The sequence below is a fragment of the Mustela nigripes genome, chromosome 5, assembly GCF_022355385.1.
Source record: "Mustela nigripes isolate SB6536 chromosome 5, MUSNIG.SB6536, whole genome shotgun sequence".
Lineage (NCBI taxonomy): Eukaryota > Metazoa > Chordata > Mammalia > Carnivora > Mustelidae > Mustela > Mustela nigripes.
This window is the reverse complement of record NC_081561.1, coordinates 32,035,860-32,057,916: the sequence shown is the minus strand read 5'-3', so window position 1 is coordinate 32,057,916 and position 22,057 is coordinate 32,035,860. Positions and strand designations below refer to the sequence as shown.

The 22,057-nt window shown below is 46.2% G+C and overlaps 1 protein-coding gene and 1 pseudogene across 2 annotated transcripts in view; both read left to right on the top strand.

Annotated features, from left to right (window-relative positions):
• ILRUN (inflammation and lipid regulator with UBA-like and NBR1-like domains) overlaps nt 1–18,658 on the top strand; it is a 91,953-nt gene extending 73,295 nt beyond the window's left edge. For both annotated transcript variants that reach the window (XM_059400064.1, XM_059400063.1), the window contains 2 exons: nt 855–1,183; nt 18,445–18,658. In XM_059400064.1, coding sequence (XP_059256047.1) covers nt 855–1,183; nt 18,445–18,480 — 365 coding nt within the window. In that variant the 3' untranslated portion in view covers nt 18,481–18,658. The remainder of the gene's footprint in view (nt 1–854; nt 1,184–18,444) is intronic.
• On the top strand, nt 17,335–17,411 carry LOC132018798 (U4 spliceosomal RNA; annotated as a pseudogene).
• Nucleotides 18,659–22,057: the final 3,399 nt, after the last annotated feature.

Sequence of the window (22,057 nt, the reverse complement as noted above, 5' to 3'; positions counted from 1 at the left end):
ATTCTTCTGTTTGAACCCTTAGTTTCAGCAGTTGAGGAAATAGCTGAATTATGACCAAAAGTCCTGTGGTGCATCTTTTTAAAACAAATCTCTTACGGTTTCAGTGTAGATGGTGGGGTTTCCCTATATGACAAAGGCAGGGTTGGTGTTAAATTGGATTATTTAAGAAAATCTGGGGCATACTAAGTTTTTGGTATCCTTTGATCACATAGATCATTAGAAAAAAAACCCAGGTGTTATTTCCCTTAATAGTCAGGGTTAGTGGTTTACACATGTGTCCTGGTGTCATTATTAATTGGTTCCCCGTTTACTCTCAGTTGTCCGGGTTTGGACAATATGTCGTCACTCTAAATTGCTCAGAGAGGTGGGGGAGGAGAGGGGGTCATTGATAAGTTGCAATTCTGAGAATTATAAGTATTTTTTGGCTTAGGAATTATGCCTGCCCTGAGTTTTTCTAAGTTACATACATTCAAGCTAAAGCAAAAACCAAAAGAGCTTATGATTCTGGGAAAATAGTTTTTGGATTTCTGTCTATAGATCATTGTTCTCTGGAGCAGTGATTTCCAAATATGGCTATGCATCAGAATCAATTGGTAACCTTTTAACAAATACTTTCGTGGGTCTTACCACAGACCTGTATTGAATATGTACTGGAGTTTGAACGTGACATTACCACAAATGTAGAAATGCATGCCATGCAAATGTACTGGTGACTTTGTCAGCTTGCTTTTCAAATTAGCGTGTTAAAGGACATTTCTTCCTATGGTTTGGGTGGCGTCTTGGGCTTCTGGTGGTGGCTGCTTTGGGCCTTGAGGGCCTGCCTGTCACTGATGTAAGTTCCCTTTTTGTTTCAGATGTCATCTGGGTGATTCTCAGTGTGGAGGTGGGTGGACTTTTAGGAGTAACGCAGCAGCTGTCATCTTTTGAAACGGAGTTCAACACACAGCCACATCGCAAGGTAGAAGGAAACTTCAACCCGTTTGCCTCTCCCCAAAAGAACCGACAATCAGATGAAAACAACTTAAAAGACCCTGGGGGTTCCGGGTTCGACTCGATCAGCAAAAACACATGGGCTCCTGCTCCTGACCAAACCGAGCAAGATGAGAATAGACTCTCACAGAACTCTGTAAATCTGTCCCCCAGCAGTCACGCAAACAACTTATCAGTAGTGACTTACAGTAAGGTAGGTGCCCTCGGAGAAGAGGAGAAGGGGTAGGTGGTGGGCCTTGGGACTTGTGATACCCTTTCATGGCAAACCTAGAAGCCTAGAATGTTCTTTAAGACTGCTTAGCTCTTCTGCCAACAGCAACAATACAAAAACCTACCCCTTCTCCCCTCCCCCCCCCCATCTTCATGTCCTGTGGATGTTACTTTATCCACATTTATAATTTACCACTGTCTCTCTGCTCTGGTTTGGGTGTTGAAAGAACAAGGTGTTTTACCTTTAGCATTTTAAAAAATGAAAGTCAAAATATCACCAGCTCTCCTTCCAGTGTAAATGTATACTAAGCCTAGAACAGTAAGATGCTTTTGGAATCTTTTCTTACTTTGTTGTTGTTTTTATTTTGGCTTTGGGTGGGACTTTTTTTTTTCCAAGGAAAAAAGACAAACTCTGTTATTTATCCTAAATACTATTGTTGGGCTTTGGCTTTATTTACCTTGTTTGCATGTCTTCTTGTCGATGTATTTTCAGTCTCTTATGGCCCTTCTACCTCCTTACCCACAACCCAGAGTGGCCCAAGGGATATTTTGACTTTTTATGTATGGGGCAGTAAGTGAGAGAATTATTTGTTGAGTTGACCATGATTTTAAATATTTTGATTGTTCTGAGACACTCTTCTGGGTGTTTGATTTCTTGACCTGCTTCTCTCCTTGCTAGCTGATTAAACAGTGTCTTCTACACTCTGCTAAGGGTGATGATGGTTCTTGGTTGTTGGTTTGGGTTGGTTGAGTAAAGCCCTGATGCCAAGAGCTCATGTAATCGTTGTTTCATGTGGCTTGGGCCTGTGAGCATTCCTGTGCATTCTTCTCTGATTAATAATGCTGTGTATTAGGCCCAGCATCCCACCTATACAGTCGTAACACTGTTAAGTCTGCCCTTGGGTCATGTTGGCATTTACCCTCAAATTTTGAAAAATAAAACTGATGTTTATTTGAGGGACAGATTGCTTGTCTGTTGTTAAGAATGGTATTTCTCTGACTAATGGTTTATATATGGTCCAGATCAAGAGGTGAATTAAGGAAAGAAACCTGAGGGCGCCTGGGTGGCTCAGTGGGTTAAGCCTCTGCCTTCAGCTCAGATCATGCTCTCAGGGTCCTGGGATCGAGCCCGAGCTCTCTGCTCAGCGGGGAACCTGCTTCCCTTCCTCTCTCTCTGCCTGCCTTTCTGCCTACTTGTGATCTCTCTGTCAAGTAAATAAATAAAATCTAAAAAAAAAATAACGAAGAAAGAAAGAAAAGAAACCTGATGATATGAATCCCGTTTCTCCTCACGGTCTAGTAAGAGAGACTTCATTCCCTAGTGGTATAACAAAGGATTGATTTTTTTTGGTTGTTTGGATGGTTGTTGTAAAGGATTCTGTGGAGTCATGTTAGTTGTACAGGATATAAGAAAGTTAATTGGCAAGACAGTAAATTTTGCTGTATTTGAGTTAAGATTTAATGTCATAACACTGTAATAAAAGGTTTTTCATTTAAGCTCCTATTTCTCCAGATTCTTCCTCCTTAAATTTAACCATCCACAGTATGATTCTCCAGGTGGCAGGTGAGCCAAGCCCTAGGGTAAGCATATCCTGTTAGAACTGGAATTTGCAGCTGAGTTTAATGGGAAGATGAAAGCTGAAGGAGGCAGAGCCAGTTGCCCCAGTGCTTTGTGTAATGGAAGCCCCCCTCTCCCAACTGTGAGCTCCCTGGCTGCAGTAGTCACTGTGGTCTTAGGAGACGGCTGGTGTGCCTGGCCAGGGCATGCACTCATCTTCCTAAGTTGTGAACCTGTGAGTTGTTTGCAGCTCCTTCAGGGACTGATGCCTTTTCTCCAGTTCTGTGATGATTGCCCTGGCCTGGGACGGTGAGATGGGGTTGGCAGGGGTCAGGGTAGATTACCTCCCAGCCTTAGTGAGGTCCTACCATGTTGTCGTTTTGTTTTGTTTTTTGTTTTTGAAGGAGTGGGCTGTGGTGAGGCTAGAGGCTATTAAGATTTCTTGTGGTTGATGAATTCATGGTATGTCACCTAATTTTTTTTCATGAACTCTGTAGAATCATTAGAAGTAGTATTTGCAAGAACCAGAGAAAAGGCTCTCATTGGAGGTGCTATTCAGAGACTATTGGCTATAATGCATTGAGAATGTGGCACTTAGGTCCCAAAGAGAAACTGGAGCCTCCCTTGTTTCTTGCTTTTCTTTGTTTCTTTTTTTTTTCTTCATTTATTTTTAGAGGTGGGAAAAGGACAGAGGAGAAGGGAGAGGGACAAGCAGACTCCTCGCTGAGTGAGGAGCCTCATGCAGGGCTCCATCTCATGACCCTGAGATCACGACCCTGAGATCGTGACCTGAGCCAAAATCAAGAGGCAGACACTTGCTTAACCAACTACATCACCCAGGTGCCCCTCTTGTTTCTTAATTTAAGCAGACTCGTATTCAGAATGTATTTCTGTGAGCATTTGGCAAGTTCTCTGAAAGCATTTCTGGTTAAAGTGGAATTGGCTCCACCTCTTAAGTCTCCTTAGGAGCAGGGTTAGGGTGTAGACAGACAGCACTCAATATTTACTAACACATCTCTGCACTGTTTAGATCATTGTCCACTGTTCAGTGGGAGATTTGAAGAATGAAAGAAGTTATCCCTATCAGCAGCTTACAGTGCAGTAGGGAAGATGAGATATGGACATAGCAATTACAGAACGGTTCAGTCAAGAAGTCCGGAGGGATAAGAACACAGTCAAAATGTGCAGTTTGTGTGTATGGCTGTGGATTAGAGTTCGGGCAGAGAGGAAGAAGAGATTGAGTTGATGGAAAGGGCTTTTCAAATTATACATTTGGAAAGACAGGAAGGACAGTGAACAGGTTAAGTGCTGAGGGCAGAATGCTTAAGAGACCTGTGGTCAGGAGATGCGGGTGACAGACTATGAGAGATGGGCTCAGTCATCTGCAGTGCTTTCCTTTGAGTCTGCTCAGGGGTGTACCTGACACAGTGGTGAGACGAGGTATACCAGAGTTAGATTTGAGCTCGTCCTGTGTGCCAGCTGTGTTTCCATGTACTTCACATATAGTCGCTCATTTTTTGGACAGGAAAACAAAAAGTTCCAAGGGACTTAGGAACTGGCTCAATATTCCATAGCTGTTGAGAGGCAGAGCTAGGATTCCAGTCCAGGGTGCCACATTACTAAAACATGTATTATTAGTAAGTGAACCTGGGCTCTCCCTAGATTCTCCAGTTGGGTTGGAGGCTGTGGTGTGGTGAGTGAAGGCATTTACTGAGTTGATCGGTATCATCAAGGAGTAAAAAACAGCAGAGTTGAAATAAGATAAGTGCCCCTTACATAAATCAAAGATTTCCTGTGGCATCTTCTTTCTGAAGACTTACCTTGTTCATGAGTCAAGTAGTGACTTCTTTTCCTGGTTAGTAAAAATAAGAACTTGGGTGCAAAAACTTTGTGGTATTTATAGTAATTAGCACCCTTTTATTTGTAAATGAGTGGAAAGAAGAAAGAAACCCCTGAGCTCTAGAGTTGGGACATGTGTTTTCAGTTCGCCTCAGATGCCATCTTTATGGGAGGAGGAGTACCTGATGCCTTGGGGTCAAGGATCAGAGTAGACAGTAGATTTTACTTACTCTAAAGAAATTCCCTGCCTGCCATTAAGGCTGGGAAAGAACATGATGCTCTTGGAAGCCTGGGACCACAGTTACAACAGGCAGATATGGTTTCCTGCTGCCTCTATAGTTACAGTTTAACTTGTTAAGGTTGGTAGGATGAAATGAAAAGATTGCTTCATGCGCCTCCTCTGTGAGGGCTGCGTGGTTATGTCAAAATAATGGCACATATGTCAGTGCCAGGAACTAGACACCCCAGGGGCCCTTCCCCAGCTGTACTTGAATAACCATAAGCTCTCCGGACTCAGTGCTCTCTGTCTGGGGGGGAAGCCCTGAGTGGCAATGCCAGCTCTAGCTCCATCCCACAACCCAGAGGGCCTGGCCCCTCCCCTATTTGAGAGCTGTCAGAGGGAGTCAGAAAAGTAAGTATATGCTGACCTGCTCCAAATATTCATAAATCTGACTCCTCGCCTTTGTTAGAAATTGGCTGACCTCATTGTCAGCTCAATTGTGGCTGACTTGTCCCATGTGAACGGTCAGATCAAGTATTGATGAAGGTTAGATGCTGTTTTACTGAACCCTTTTATGTGATTAGCTCAAGAGGCTCGGAGGACAAATGGTCCCAGTAGGATAGGTGCTCACTCATTTGGCTCAAGGCTAATCTTGTCATGAATTCTAGCTCTCTGACTCATCCCTGGAGGCCAGTATAGCTTTGGACAGTATGAGAATAGTGGAAAAAAAAACAATTCATAGAGGTGTGGAAGGAGAAAATAAGTCCTGTTAAAATTAGATGCTTTTTTTTTCTTATTTAGCAGTAATTTTTTAAATCTCTAAATGTTTTCTGAGAAGGCCTTACAGAGGAAAAAGACTCCAAACGGTCTGATTCAGGCCAGATGGTAATAAGAGTGTGGCTTTCAAAAACCAAGGGGCTATACTTGAGGAAGGCCAAATACTTGGTTTCCTTTCTCTAAAAAAAAGTAATAATTTACACTGGGAGAACTGAATAGAATCCCAAATTCATTTATTTGTTACTTGGCCTATGGTTCCTATTATGTGTTTTGTTCTTACTTTAAAAAAATGTTTGGAGCTGGTATATGTCATATATTCCTCCTTTAAACTGGATTACAGTCTGAGCCACTGTTATTACTTCCGCCAAATGCTGGTTCAGAAGGAGAAACTTGTTATTATCTTTGTGGGGAGGTTCATCGTGCTCCTCCAGCGTCAGCCACTGCCAAGTGCCATCTGCCCTGCCTGCCCACATTCCCACCTGCTTCTCTTCCTATCTCTGTCTGACAGCCACCCCTTGAGTATGTTTTGGATCTGCAGCTAGAGCAGGAGTACATCTACTTTTGTCACATTGGAAGTCCGCTCTCTCCTGACCTCCTGCTATCTTTTGACTAAGGCCTAGAGGAATTATTTTCTCTGTTTAGGTGAGAGTTTAGAAATCATGGTAGAGGTTACCGGGGGAGGTTTGCAAAAGGCAGATCCTTGGCTCTGTGGGCCTGAGGATATAATGGCTAGTGGATCTTATTATCTACCTTGAAGTAGCCAGTCAGTTTAATATAATGACAAGGGGTGAGTTTGGGGTGACATAATGGAATTGGGTTCAATATTTGCTCAGTTCAGAGGGCCCTGGATTTGACCAGAAGGTGGGTGGGCTACAGAGCTGGGCCAGTTGGTTATATGGGGAGTGAGAAGGCAGCGTGACCTTCCCACTACCCTGAGACTTGAATTTTTTTTTTTTTTAAGATTTTATTTATTTATTTGACAGAGAGAAATCACAAGTACACTGAGAGGCAGGCAGAGAGAGAGAGAAGGAAGCAGGCTCCCTGCCGAGCAGAGAGCCCGATGCGGGACTCGATCCCAGGACCCTGAGATCATGACCCGAGCCGAAGGCAGAGGCTCAACCCACTGAGCCACCCAGGCGCCCCAAGACTTGAATTTTTGCTCTCAGATGCTGACCCTTTCGTGCAAGGTTCAAAGAAGGTTCAAAGGAAAATTTGGATCACTTGATATTTTCTCCAGCTCTTGTTTTCTTTTTGCAAGGACTGGGTAGCAGAAGCACAGGACCCCCATGCAGAGACCGAATGCAGTAATCAGAACTATCAAACTACCATTTATTGAGCACTTACTGTGTCCGTGCACTGTGCTAAGAACTTTTTACATTTAATTTTTATTGTTAAAATTATCAATATACATATTTTAAGGAGCCAAGTACTTATGCAAAGTTTATTACACAAACACCGGTGACCTCCCTTCCTCCCCACCTCCACCATTTGCTCCTCAGAGGGAGCAGGCTCAGTGTCCGATGCGAGTTTAGTGGACACAGCAGCACCGGGCACAGGGGCTGCACTCTTCCCTCCTTTGTAGTTGCTGTGGCAGAAGTACACACACCGGTTCTGTGATTTGCTCAAGGTCATACAGCTAAGAAATGGTAAAAACTAGGATATGAACAAAAGTGAGTGTTGTTAACCCAAGACTGCTCTCTTAACAGTGTACTACATTGCTTCCCACTCATAAATAGTGTTCAAGTTCATATTACCAGCTGAGCTAACAGCTGTGGGCTAGGGAGAGAGAGCTTTCTATAATAATAGTGCTACATTTCACATGACGATCAAGCCAGTTGTTGACTAAATACTATATGACTTCTCTACTACTAAAGCCCCGCCCCTCACAAGCTTCTGTGGCAACTATAGAAACCAGTCTTTCTCTCTAGCCTCCCATGGGAGAGTCCCTAGAAGCTCCAGTCACTTAGGTTTAGATTTTTGTTGACATTGAAATTTCCATTAAGTCACTCTTGTGACGGCAACACCTTTATCTCTCAAAGTCACAAAACCTATCTATATTCCTTTATTATTGTCAAAAGATACAGTGTCGAAAGTTTTACTTTCTGGAACGAACCTAAAATCTCCCTTTGAACATGCTTAATACTTTAGACTAGAACTTACTCAGGGGGCTACCTTATCCCCTTTAAAGTCAGATTTTATTTCTGCCAAAGGTATCTAGAGAGAGAAAGTGAATTTTAGGCAGAGGGACAGCCATTACAAACCCTGAGGTTGAGGTTTACCTGGTTTGTTTAAGGAACAGAGTGAAGGAGGAGGAGAGTAGAGAAAGATGAAGTTAGAAGATGGAAACCAGATCATGGAGGGCCTTGTGGGCCCTTCTAAATCTTTGGACTTTTGCTGCAAGGGCAGAGGAAACTATTGAAGGCTTTTGAGCAGAGAGGTAATCAATAAAGCCCCTACCTTTGGAAGCGGGATGTGAGAATGGAGTGAAGTTGACACCAAGGTTTTTGGCCTGATCAACTACAATGATGGAATTGCCATCGTCAATGGAGAGGAAAAAGCTATGGTAGAAGTGGGGAGAGGGAGCACCTGGGTGGCTCAGTTGTTTGAGCACCTGCCTTTGCCTCAGGTCATGATCTCAGCCTGGAATCCAGCCCCACGCAGGACTCTATACTCTCAGCAGGGAGTCTGTTTCTTCCTCTTTCTCTTTGCTCTCTATCTCAGACAAAATCTTAAAAAAATAAATAAAGGGGCGCCCAGGTGGCTCAGTTGGTTAAGCTGCCTTCGGCTCGGGTCATGATTCCAGGGTCCTGGGATCGAGCCCCACATCAGGCTCCCTGCTCAGCAGAGAGCCTGCTTCTCTCTCTCCCCCTCTCCCTGACGCTCTGCTTACTTGTGCTCTCTCTCTAACTCTCTGTCAAATAAATAAAATATTTAAAAAAAAAAAAAAAGTGGGGAGAGGGCAGGAGTTCCATTTTGGGGACACACTGGGTATTTCTTTAAATATCCAGATGGAGATATCAAGTGCGCTGTTGTACTCCAAGTTGCATATAGAGTTCAGGAGAGAGGTCTGGGTGGAGATATAAATTGCGGAATTGTGACACGGATTGTATCTAATGCTGTGAGACTGGCTGCAGTTCACTAAGTGATGAGTGTAGAGCAGGGTTTCTCAGCCAGAGTACTAAGACTATTCACACTAGGCCAGGTGTGTCTTGAGGCAGGGAGTGGGGGTGTCTAAAGGCATCATAAGATGTGTAGCAGTATCCTGGCCTTTACCCAGTATGTGGCATTGTACCTCTCCAAGCCCAAGTGTAACAACTAAAAATATCTCCAGACGCTGTCAACTGTCCCCTGGGCAGGGAGGTGACAAAATCTCCCTATTTGTGAGCCATTGACCTAGGTACAGAGAGGTCCAAAGACTGGACTGGGCTTAATACTGTCTGTCCAGCATGTAAACCACTTTATGTTACTCAAAGCACATTTACTGTGCCTTTTCTCAGTTCATAACCGTCTCATGACTTCTGTTGTTATAGTCTTCATCTGACAAAATAATATGGAAGTTGTAAGTGACTTGTTCACATTCACATTGCAAATTAGGGGTAGAGCATGGACTGGAACCCAGAAACCCAGTGTGAGTCTAATGTTCTTCTAGGCCACATTCAGATGAGGTTTGCTGGCAGAAGCAAAGTCTGCCGGTTGTTCCCTGAGGTTTATACACTTTTTGTCAGGTTGTAGAGACTTTCTCATTCATCTTTAGGAGCTCCAGAAGAATTTGTGACCAGGAGGAAGCAGTGCAGAACAGAGGAACCTGCCCCATTTGCTGGCCGATTAGAACGTTCTGTACCAGAAGGGGATTGTCAGGAAACTCTGGTTTAATGATACTACCATGACTCTCTGGGAGGAAAGTCCTCCCAGCTTTGCTGGTGTTTGCATTGGCATGGGTCATGTGTGCATTTTAAAAATAAATTAAGCAAACACTATGAGCCTTAGAAAATGTCTTTTGTTGTTTGTAACATTACTGTCTGACTGAGAATAAAAAGTATCTCCAGGAACTCTCCCTTTTGTACCTCAACAGCTTCAAAGCTGTTCAGCTCCATTTTATTTGCTTTGGGGCTCTGAGCATTGTTTTAGACTGGTCTAACTCTTTGCAGTCCTGTAGCTGAAACCCAGGCCAGTGTTCCCAAGATTGCCAGAATATTTTATTTTGTTTAGTAAGGGTGTATTTTCTTTCCTAGGCTCTGAATTTCACATTTTAATTTCTAATGGAAGTTTTCAAAGTCGAACTAGTGAAATTACAGGTTCAAACAGATAAGTGAAATGCAGAAGTGTGAGAATTTTATAGATGCTCTCAGCTAAGTCTGCTCTAGCTGGGTTCAGGCAGGACAGGTGTGGAACGCAAGGTTATGAGCTGGGAGCTGTTGGACCTCAGGACAGAAATGTGGGCTTCCTTAGAGCTCAGCTGCAAGGGAGACATTTTCCAAAGCTGCAGACACGTCCGCTTGCAAGTTTGCGTGTCTTGGCTTTTTGCAGTGATTTCATTGCCCAAAGGCCAGTTTAAACTCTGCCTTATACAGAGATAGCTTTGATATTATTGAGTTAATAAGTGAGGCCTTCTAGGTGCTCGACCCATGCTAATGTTATCTTCAAAGAATTTCCTGTCTGACACGTACATGTGACTAGCTCATAGGAAAGACTAACAGCCAGTAAAGGAGTTTGTTGAGTTCCAGTTGACTTTTAAGTAAGTGTTCGTATGAATTTGGACAGAGAAGGCAGTGGTACCTTGGCAGATGATAGATTCAAACTGAATTGGAGGGAAGAATAACCCACATGTAGGAAGGCCCAGAGGCATCCACAGGCAGGGTGTGTTCACGGGACACTGGCCAGCCTGGCCATGGAGTGCAGTGTGCTTAAAGGGGTGGAGTGAATTTTGAAGGAAGACCTTTGAAAGCCAAGCAAAGGAGAGCCAGTGTTTAAGGTGGAAGGAAGCAGAGTGACAACAATGCTCTTCAGCAGGGCAAGAGGAAGGCAAATATGAGACCAAGGAGAGTCCCATTTATTCTCCTGCCTTAATCAGCAAGACATTGGGCGGGGGGGAGTGGGCAGGGGTGATTTTGTGAATAATTGTAAGAGAGGAGAGAGAACACAGTAGCTTGTAAGGAAGGGGTAATTGATGGAAGGTTACAGGAGTTCACATGGACATTCTAAGAGGAAATGGGACCAACAGCCTCACCCAGTGCTTCAGCAGAACCCTCAGAGTCAGCCTGCATCAGTGATGACAGGGCTAGGAGCTTGGATAAGCTGCTCTCCTGTTGGGGTAGCCTTCCCAGGGAGGCACTTACCAGGTCTTTCTTAATTTTTAGGAGCATCTCTCCCATGAGGGATGGCCTTGAGAGAGCTCTGTGTGCCTGCCTCCCACCTGGATTCTAGCACGCTTGCTCACCCATGGGATTTGGGAGCTAGAATTCCAAATTGCAGATAACTTTTTCTGAAGTCTTTACTGAAAGGGGAAGTCCAACCCAGCGCCAGTATCCTCCTTTATTATTATTATTTTTTTTTAAAGATTTTATTTATTTATTTGAGAGAGAGAGACAGTGAGAGAGAACATGAGCGAGGAGAAGGTCAGAGGGAGAAGCAGACTCCCCAATGCAGCTGGGAGCCCGATGCGGGACTCGATCCCAGGACTCCGGGATCATGACCTGAGCCGAAGGCAGTCGTCCAACCAACTGAGCCACCCAGGCGTCCCCAGTATCCTCCTTTAAATAATCAATTTTCATTCACAGTGATGTTCATGTTTTATTCTTTATGGTGATATTCTTCATTTGCCACAGGGTAGGTGAATGCTCTGGGAGTTGCCTTTGGCGGTGGGGAGCTCTGGATGGATGGGAGGAAGACTGGAAGGAGGATGGAAAGATGGGTGATGGAGGGAGGATGAGGGCCGCATGATGAAGGATTGGATGAATGGGTAGAGGGAGGATGAATGGACAGATGACAAAGTCCCCAGTAGGACTGTAGAAGTTAGTTAAGAGCAAGAGAGAAAAACTGTTACAGAGGTAAGTATAAAAAGCGGTTTTGCGGGTCTTTTTTTGAAAATAAATTCATACACTTTATGACTGAGTCAAGCTTTGGAGCAGTTTTGGCACAGACAGAAAGAAGACTGTGAACGGACCTGCCCTGTGATTTGCCCTCGTGCATAAAAATAGGTTTCTTTTCTTTCCTTTGGCTGAGTCTCATACCCATCCTTAGCCAGTGCATAAAATATGTCTTTGAAATTTTTGAGGACTGTCCCATGAGGGGCTCGAACACCAACGTTAAAGCGTCTGCTACAGTTCTTGTCCCACTCACATGGCCCTGCTCTTCGAGTTGGAAGTGCCTTGAGCGGTCAGCAGCTGTGGAGGGAAAGGTCACAGTTTGAATATTCTTGAGACAGCCCTCATCACCCTGCTGGTGACTCTGGTAGAGACCTGATGGGACTTCTCATTAATGAGAAACTAACAGGATTGTTGAGGGCTGGGTCAGTGGAGCCAGCTGTGTGAGCAGGGCCCCCCACACTGTGTTTGCAGTACAGGACTAGGACAGAACTAAGTACAAAACCCTGTATTCTTCTGTGTTTGCATTCAGTGTATGTAGTGGTACAAAAGCAGCACTAGGCAGATGCAGTGCTGTTCAGGACTGGCACAGAAAGTGAGGAGGAGAGGGCCCAGTGGTGGTATCTGATGATGCCATCAGTATACACGGAGAGCGTGTTACTTCGCTTGCCCTGCCGCATACCTGCCTGTCTTTCTGTTAACATGTGTGAGCCCTTTTATTTATTTAAATCACAAAGAAGAGCAAAATAAACACAGATATATGAAAGTCTCCATGTTGTGGTGCTTTATCTAAACAACTAGCTTTCAGATAGAAAAAGCATAGCCCCAAAAGCCCTTGTAAGACACCCTTGTTTCAATAGGCTTTTCAGCCTCCCTCCCACCCTGGAACGTTAAATGTTAATAAACAGATAAACAGTTAAAATGTTAATAAACATTTAAATTAAATTACAAACAGTTAAATGTTAATAAACACCAGGACAGAGTCGTTCACTGTCATCCACTCGTTCGTGTTACTGACACTTGCGGCTTACTGGACGCAAGGCATCAAGAATCGGCAGAAGCAGCTTCCAAACCCTCTTCAAGGGCAGCTTGCTCTCCTGGTAGCCCTGTGTGTCCTGCCATTGAAAACTGATGGAGGAACTTTAAAAAAATATTCCAGCCAAAACCGAACTAGTGTCCTGTCTTTTTAAAAACACTTTAGCCTACAGTGAGTGTTTTCTCTGAGTGACAGTTTTAATAGTCTTTTGGAAAAGTTACTGTGATTTCTCTTTAATTTTAAGAGAACTGTTGCAAGTGCGCACTCACATAAGATCAGTGATAACCAGATCACTGGCTGGGAGTGACTCTGCTGGTCCCCAGGGTCAACTATACTGTTGTGAAAAATCAGAGCAAGATTATTTTTAGGTTTGCTTGAGAACAGAATCACAAGTACTAGATCTTAAGTTGTCTTTCTAGGAGGTTGTGGTGAATGGGACTGAACTTATGCTTTATGTCTATAAATGTTGTCTTCTAAAAGTATTTTAAAATATTTGAGAATATTAGCCAAATGATGGCTCTCAGTTGTTTCTCCATTGTGGAAGTGCAGCTCAGGACCTGGCCCAACTACTGTGATGATTCGGCCGGCTTGAGGCCAAGGTCCTTTTCCCAGACACCAAGAATGGAGAGGCATCTCTGTATTAGCTGGTGGGTTTGGCATTTCCGTGCTCTAAGAGAGGACTTGCCTGCCATGTAGCCAAGTAGAACTTGGGTCCCAGGGCTCACCACTATGACAGCCATTGAGTGAAAAGCTTAGGGAAGACCGAGCACACGGGCAACACCTCAGTCCCCGTGGACCTAAAGGCTGTCTCTCCTTTGTCAGGAACACTTTCTTGTCCCCTAGCAGATGCAGCCTTTGAAAGCTTTGAAAACTATGCAGCTCAGGTAGGCGCTGGGAAACTGGCCTTTAGACCCGGAGTCAGATACAGGACTTCTTTTCAGGGTTTGATTATTCATACCCTCTATTAGCATGGATAAAGCCAGCCTTGCTGCCAGTCCCTAGGTGCTGAGAAGTGATTCCTCACAGAGAGAAGGGCAGCCTTCTGCCTCAGACTCCTGAGATTTGCAGTCATGCCTCTGGCCTCCATTTTCACTCGAGTCAGCTTAAGCCAAGGCTCTGCGGAAACTACCACCTGATGCCTCTATCCCTGTTTTCCTTATTAGAAGAGGCACAGCTGTTTTAGGAGAGGTGTCATGTGATACCAAGTTAGTTAAAATAATTGACCTTTACTTCTCCTGTGGATAGAGCTTGAAGAGTTGCTAGGCCCCAGAAGAGAATAGACATTATTGCCAAATCCTGCTTTTAGGCTGGGGTTGGAGACTTCAGCCACCAGAACCTGTTACACTGGGTCTTGGAACTCCAGTGGAACCTGAAATATGGATGGGCCTCCCATGTCCAGTATACCTCCATCCCACTGTTAGGAAAGGCACTTCCTGCTTGGCCTCCTGCCATAGGACACCCTGGACAGGCTGTTCTTGGAATCTCTGCCAGGCTTTTCCTCCACAGCTGGTATTGCATTGCCTGTGTTCTGTGATCCATTGTAACACCTATAATCCTGCATGTGGGGAGTCTAGATGATAAAGTTGTTTTGAAATAGAATTGGCTCCCTCTCCCTTCCTCAAAGTGATGGTAGTTAATTTGGCTGGGTGGGTGGTTGGGAATAGAGTTTGTTCTCAAGCTACCTTTCTGCACCAGTAGAACATCAAAAACTTCCAATATGCCATTCTCTGGGTGAAAGGGATTTAGGTAGCATTTTCCCCCTCAAAAGGCACAGAACCTCAGCCACTAAGTTAGAGGATCAAAAATCCATAATCTGAGCTAGTTACATACCTCACTGAATGTCCAAGGGCCAGAGCACTTACATGGAAATCTGAAAATGCTCACATGTCTTTGTTCCTCTCTCCACCAGTTGCAGAGGACCCCTTTTATTTACCGTAAAATGGAAATGTGCAACAGCTCCTTGGCAAAGTCATGAACTCCCTTCTCAAGCACTCCAGACAAGTCATAAGGCTGTTACTAGCATTATAAAGGCCCACATGAAGTGTAGGGAACTTTGGTCTGGAAAACAGTTAAATTTAAGGGGGAAATACTTCATAGAAAACAAATGCTATTTTTTTGGGGGGGTTTTCTTTTGTCTCTGCATTTTTTTCCTGCACAGAGACCTTTGAGCATAGTATTGGTTCCAACTCTTGTGGGAATTCTAGGCCTTTATTGCTTTCCTTGGATTGTGCTGAATGAACAAGTGCTGGGAACTACTGAGCGCAGTTTGTTTTAAGCTTCTACACTTTCTATTTCTGGTGCATGTAACCTTCGACCAGGCCCTACAGAATGGAGACAGAGAGCTCTTCACTCCCCAAGCCCATCCTTGTTGATCGGGTGGTACATGGCCGCTGAGATAATTCCAGTCTTAGCCTGTTTGCTAGAGGCGTAGTTCGCTTGGGGACTGGCAGACACTGGGCCATTTTAAACACCACTGCTCTTACCAGTTCTGTGCCCTTGAGTGGGTTCCCTCTCTGAGTTTGGAGATATTGGCTTGTCTCAATGGATCTTTTTGAGAATTAGAAAGAATAGGTTAAAGTGCCCCAGCAGCACCTGGCATGTTGTTGATGCTCCATTCACCCTGGCCTGCTCCTCCTCCAGATTTGCATGGTCGGGATTTCTTTGATGATAACCACCAAGCAGATAGGAACATACTTCTGGTCTTTTGAGGCTTGATCTGGGGGAGGAAAAAAATCAAAAGCGATTTCAGTGTCTTCCCCTGAAAACTCCACAGAAACTTTAATCTAATCTCATGATCCCTATTCTTAGCAGATTTGACCTCTGGCCTAAGCATGACCAAAAGAGGGGCTATGCTTTCTTGGAGGCCTGTTTTTCAGCCTTCTGAGCCATGCACTGTATTGACTCCTAGGACTTTTTTATTTATTTTTTTAATATTTTATTTATTTATTTTACAGGGATACAGTGAGAGAGGGAACATAAGCAGGGGGAAGTGGGAGAGGGAGAAGCAGGGAGCCTGATGCGGGGCTCGATCCCAGGACCCAGGGATCATGACCTAAGACAAAGGCAGATGTTTAACAACTGAGCCACCAAGGTGCCCCTGACTCCTAGAACTTTAAATCTTGGGAAGACTTAGAGTGGAACCTGAGCTCCTCTTAGGGAAAGGGACCTTATCCAAGGTCACTTGGTGAGCTGGTGCAGAGCTGGGAATAGAACCCAGATCACCTCTCAGTTCTGCTCCAACTATATTCTGCTGCAGTGGGAACAGGAGGGTCTTGAATCTCTAGCCTGACCACCGCCAGAGTCCCGCCTCCCCCTGAGACCCGGGACCCTGGAGCCTGTGACCAGATGGTGGCATGACCCCCAGATACTTGTGTCCCCAGGCCTAAGCAGGTATCTCAAAACTTGATTTTGGAAGGGCCAATATTCCTGTGACTCGGAGATGTCTGACACTCCAGGTAGTAGGCTGGGAAACACCTGTCCTCTTTTAGTTATTAATTCAACAAATGTTTATTGGGTGCCTGTTGGGCCAGGCATCATGCTAGATGCTGGGAAGATGGAGGCAAACAAAACAAAGTCATACTGAAAAAGATTCTAATCACTGGCTATCCTGCAGCCAAGCACTATTTTCCCTCCACAAAGAAATCTTTTTTTTTTTTAAAGACAAATTCTGACTGCCTGCATCCCATCAAGCTAATGGTGGGAAATTTTATCTCCGTCATTCTTGTACCTTCTTATTCTAATTATGCCTAGATTTGGGATTCCTTTTTTGTTGTTGTTTTTAAGATTTTATTTATTTGACAGAGATCACAAGCAGGCAGAGAGAGGTGAGGAAGCAGGCTCCCTGCCGAGCAGAGAACCTGATGTGGGGCTCAATGTGGGGCTTGATCCCAGGATGCTGGGATCATGACCTGAGCTGAAGGCAGAGGCTTTAACCCACTGAGCCACGCAGGCACCCCTAAATTCAGGATTCTTTTTTTTTTTAAATAAAAATTTTTTTTAATTTATTTGACAGAGATCATAAGTAGGCAGAGAGGCAGGCAGAGAGAGAGGAAAGAAAGCAGGCTCCCCGCTGAGCAGAGAGCCTGATGCGGGGCCGATCCCAGAACCCTGGGATCATGATCTGAGCCAAAAGCAGAGGCTTTAACCCACTGAGCCAACTAGGCGCCCCTAGATTCAGGATTCTTAAGGTAGTTTTCAAGCATCAGCAAATTCCCTCAGGTCATTTATCATGGTTACGGTTGAGACACCTGCTCTTGGTACCCGTTTGGTCCCTTTGGTCAAGGGCCCCGCTGCTTGTAAGCCACTTTAGGGTTTAGGACATTAGGGAGGCTGGTCACCTGTTAACTTCTGGCCTCCTAGGTGCTGGCATTGGCTGGGTCTTTCCAAAGAGCACACTCCTAAAGCAGGGTGGCTTGCATGGAGACACAGGTCATTCTCCAGAAAGTTCATGCCACTGTTGTTTGGTCTTGGCAATCTCATGCTGAACATAAGGGAGAAATGAGACCATGAAGCCTTTTCCACCCAGACAAGTGGCTCCGAAAATACCTTTGAGAATTGAAAATAAACCTTATTATCATGTGACAGGGGAGAGGCAATGTGGGAGAACAAAAATCAGACTTGAAGCTTTGTGCAGTGGCAGCATCGTAGCCAATGAGGTTTATCCGAGGCGCGATTGTTGCTATTTGAAAAATCAGACTTGGGTTTGAACCTTGCCTCTGCCTTTTCCTACCCATGTGACTCGGAGCCGGTCTTTTAGTCTCTGCGGTGAGATGGACATGAATTAAATGAGTGTGCGAGGGGCACCTGGGTGGCTCAGTGGGTTGAGCCTCTGCCTTTGGCTCAGGTCATGATTTCAGGATCCCGAGTTGGGCTCTCTGCTCAGCAGGAGCCTGCTTCCCACTCTCTCTCTGCCTGCCTCTCTGCCTACTTGTGATCTCTCTCTGTCAAATAAATAAATAAAATCTTTAAAAATAATAATAATAAAGGAGTGTGGGAATCCTTACCCGGCTATAGGGTGAGGGTTTTTTTTGTTTGTTTGTTTTTAAAGATCTTTATTTATTTATTTATTTATTTGACAGGATTAAAGCTAGGCAGAGAAGCAGGCAGAGAGAGAGAGAGGAAGGGAAGCAGGCTTTCTGCTGAGCAGAGAGCCCAATGCGAGCTTGATCCCAGGACCCTGAGATCATGACCTGAGCTGAAGGCAGAGACTTTGACCCACTGAGCCACCCAGGCGCCCCTGTGGGGTGAGGTTTAAAGACAATGTATGCAAAGCTCTGAGTACCATGCCTGTTATCTAGGTGCCCAATGACAGTTCCAGTTTCTGCGGCAGTCTTATTGTTGGTCTAAGGGTCATTAACCAGAAGTAGCCTACGTCTGAGGTTTAAGGTACAGAAAATGGTGGATGGGGATTTTTAGCAGAGAGGTTGAGAACTTGCTGTCCAGCAGGAAGGCAAAGTTGGTGCTGATGCAGCTGTTGAAAGATGAGGACTGGCCCCCTCCACTGCCTTCCCTCTGTCGGGATGGCGTGATGGAGTAGGACTGCTTAGCAACTGGCAGTGCTGAGAGTTGGCCTCTTAAGGTTTCGCATGGCAAGGACAACCCTCGGGCTTTGTCTGTGCCGCGGGGCTTCCTTCTGGCTCACTGGGGACCATAGATTCTTCTTCTACTTGGTTTGATTGTCAAGTTGTACCTGCTTTGTTTACCATCACTGACTGTGTTCACTCTCTTCCAGGGGCTCCACGGGCCTTACCCCTTCGGCCAGTCTTAAACGGGCATCGGCAAGAAGAAAAATTAACAAAAGACAGAAGGCCTGACTTTGGGGTGGGGGGGGAGGGCAGGGGGTTCCTCTGGATTGCAGACCACACCGCATGGACCCCTGGCTCTGACCGTCCCCCCATCCTGGAAGAAGAAGAAGAAGCAGAACAGACTAGTTTTGAGTAAACTCAGTATGCATGTGTGAGTGCTGAATCGCGGAATGGTGTTGAGGCTACTAAGAAGAAACCCATGCAGCCGCCTTGGGTTTTGTGTATTAGGCGTCAGTCTAACAAGTCATTAGGTCACTCGGGAAGGAAAAAAAAGTTTCAAATGGGGGAAAAAAGCCATCTTTTTAAACAAAAATTATTTTGCCTACAGACAGGTTGTAGTTTTGAGCACATGTTAATTTTTTCCCCTTTCCCCACTTTGTTTTTTTTTCTTTCGATAAGGGATAACATACCCTTTCTAGAATAGCTGCTTGCTCTGGAGGCGATTCAGGTTGCCAGCTGGTGTGTCATGTTGGGAGACCCTGCAGGCCCATGCTGCAGGAGGGCAGCACGTGCTGCCCGGCTCCAGCAGTCTCGGACCCCATTTGTCTGTAATGGCATCAGCCAATGAGTTATCACCCTTTTCCTCCTTTTCTCTTTAATCTTCTGTTGATTTACACCTTGGACATTTGTATCTGTCAACCCCTGTGGCTTGCTACCATCAGAACCTCTCTGAAGACCCAACTTCCCTGTGTGGCCAGCAGAGGAAGCCTTGAAGACAGATCTTGGGCAACATGGAAGTTTCTGAGGCCGAGAGGTGTCCTTCTGCACACACTTACGACAACTCAGATTGCTTTTCTTCCGTGTTTCTCTTGGCAGAGAGGAATGCCATCACGCTTACTGCTCTTTTGGATTCTTCATACACAGCGGCTCCCCATTCACTCTGGGAACAGTGCCTCTGGGCTGCGTAACATGCGTGTGCCACGTGCTCGCACATGGGTGTTGGTGCAGCTCACCAGCAAGTGTGCAGCGGGCAGGTGGAAAGGTGTCCAGGCTTCTCTGTTGTGACACAACTCCCTTCCCTGTGTTTCCCGCCCCTTGTCCTTTGCGGTATTTTCACAGCCTGTTAGTGGAGGCTGAGCTGTTAAGGTATGGAAATACAGCCCCAAGCAGGAAGTTGGCCCTGGGGAGGGGCCGCAGTTACTGACTGTGATTTTGGAGACTGCAGTGTGATGAAATGAGATCCCCCCGACCCTGAGCAGGATGCTTGGCTAGTGGGCGGCAGTGGGCGAGGGGCAGCCCAGCTGGAGCAGACGCTGCTTGGCTGGCTGCCCGCTTGGGCACGTGGCCCCACCAGCATCCTGTGGATTGCAAGCAGGTTGAGCTGTGGACCTCTCTATGGGAAGCTTGAATCAGGCTAGAACAGCTGTCTGCCAAAGATACAAGAATATGCAAAGTCCCTCTTCTCTTTTCTTCTCACCCCCTCCTTCCCTTGAGTCTTGGTTGGTTTGCTAGCCGGGGATGTGGATCTAGGGTGCGGTTGCCAGGTCACCGGCCTGTTCCCACACCTCCACCATCTCGGGGGTGTGAGACCAGCAGGGAGGCCAGGTGATGAGCGGCTGCAAGGGGTCATATAGCCTGGGTGTGGGTGAGGGTCTGCCTGCCTGTCTGTCTCTGTCTGGGTGTCTGAGTTCCAAAAATGTGTGTTGTTTGTTCCTCCTCATCCTCTTCTGAGACTGTTGTTTTTTAAAGCTTGATTGTGGGAGAAAAGCTTGTATGAAATTCCTCCTTCACCTCCCCACCTCTCAAAAAACAAAGGGGGAAACACTTTGGTGCACTGGAAACGTGCTGGGGGAGGGTGGAGCCAACCCGCTGAGAAGGTCTGGCAGCTGGGGCTGGGATAGGACTAAGGCTCACACTGGAGCAGCCGTTTTCAGTGCACATGAGTGCCCCATTCCTGAGCAGAACAGAGGGGAGTCCCCATTGGGTGCCCAGGCTATCACTGGCTCAAGCCAGGGGCTCACCATGACTTTCTGTCTGAGGGCCCTGTTAGGCCCAGATTGCCACTACTGTTGGTGCCAACCTCCTGGGACATGGCCACCCTGGAGCCCACACACGCCCAGCCCTCAAAACAGCACATCTCCAGCTGTTGCTGGCAGGATCGTGGGAGGCTGTACATCCCCTGGTTTCCTGGCTTCCTCGTCGGCCCTGCACCTGGTGCACCTTCCCCATTGTCCAGGAGGGGCTGCCTGCCTTTGTTCAGCAGGGGCTTTCGTAGGTCGCCATTTGTGAGTCCGGCTCTGCCAGAGGCATCCTGCTCCTCCTGTTGCTTGTAAGGCAATGTGACTGTCTCAAGCACGTTGACTCCCCTCCCAAGAGCAAAGCGTTTCTGTACACGTTGGAGAGGGGAGCTCCTTGCAGAGGGCAGATCAAGCACAAGTAGTGTGTTAGGAGTCAGGGATTCCATGCCCCCCCCCCCCGTCCCCGGGGCTGGGGGCTGCCAGTACCATTCATTCTGTCTCCTCTCACTGGTTTGAGTTCTGAGCAGTGCCCGGAGCCCCTCTCTTCCCCGTCCTAGTGTGGTGGTAGAAGCAACCCTCTCAGCCACAGTAGGCTTTGCTCCTCTTGGACTCTTCCCCAAAGGGCAGGCTGCCTCTGGGCAGGACCACCAGTGTCTGGCACCCTTGAGAGGAGGCAGACGGCATCCTTAGGCGCCTGGGCCCAGTGAGGGAGGCAGAGGGGCTCAGGGCTGGGAAGAACCTATCGTGTGCATGGAATGAGGTGTGTGTGGATGTGTGTATGCGTGCATGCCTTTTTTTCCCTTTTGCCACGGGGGCAGTTGAATTCGGTGTATTTTTCTACAAGAAACAGCCTTCTCTCCCCCAGTAAGGATTGTCTCTAATTTTAAGCTCATCATAGAAGCTCACCAAGACAGCTTTATGTGGCTTGAGGGTGGCCAAGATGGGATCCCCAAATTCAATCGGAGCCCCAGCAAGAGAGGATGGTGGGGTTGCTAGGGCTCAGAAATGCAAGCTGATTTCCCCAACCCACCCTGCCTTGCCTTTCCTTCATTTCCTTGGGTGAATGCTGGAGCAGCCATGGCTGCCCCGTCCACCTGGACAGTGGTGTGTAGCAAGCAAGCTGGGTGGGTGTTTGTAGTGGGACCTCATGGTGCCTGGGAGGAGATGAAGATGGGGAGGTTTTTCCTTACTGTATAAATGAATATTTGTATGATTAAATTAACACACACACACACAAACTATTTTCATGTGTGTCAGTGAGTTTTATTGTGCCCTCAAGCATCTGTGTATCTGTTTGCCCCCACAGTGAAGCTGTGATGACACTTTTTGGTTCTTGGGTCTTCCTTTTGCACATGGGGAACCTGGGACCCTGAGGTTCATTATGGTTGGGACATTCATCCTGGGGTTATAATTAGATCTGCTGCCCTTCCTGGCTTGTGACCAAAAAGGGGAGGGAACTATTTCCAAGGATATTCAGGTCCTCACGGTACTGTGCATCTCTTGAGTGTTTCGCTATGCCCAGCACAGAAGCAGTAGTGGCCAGGTTCGTGCTGATTGGCCAGCAGACATCGTTTGGGCATTT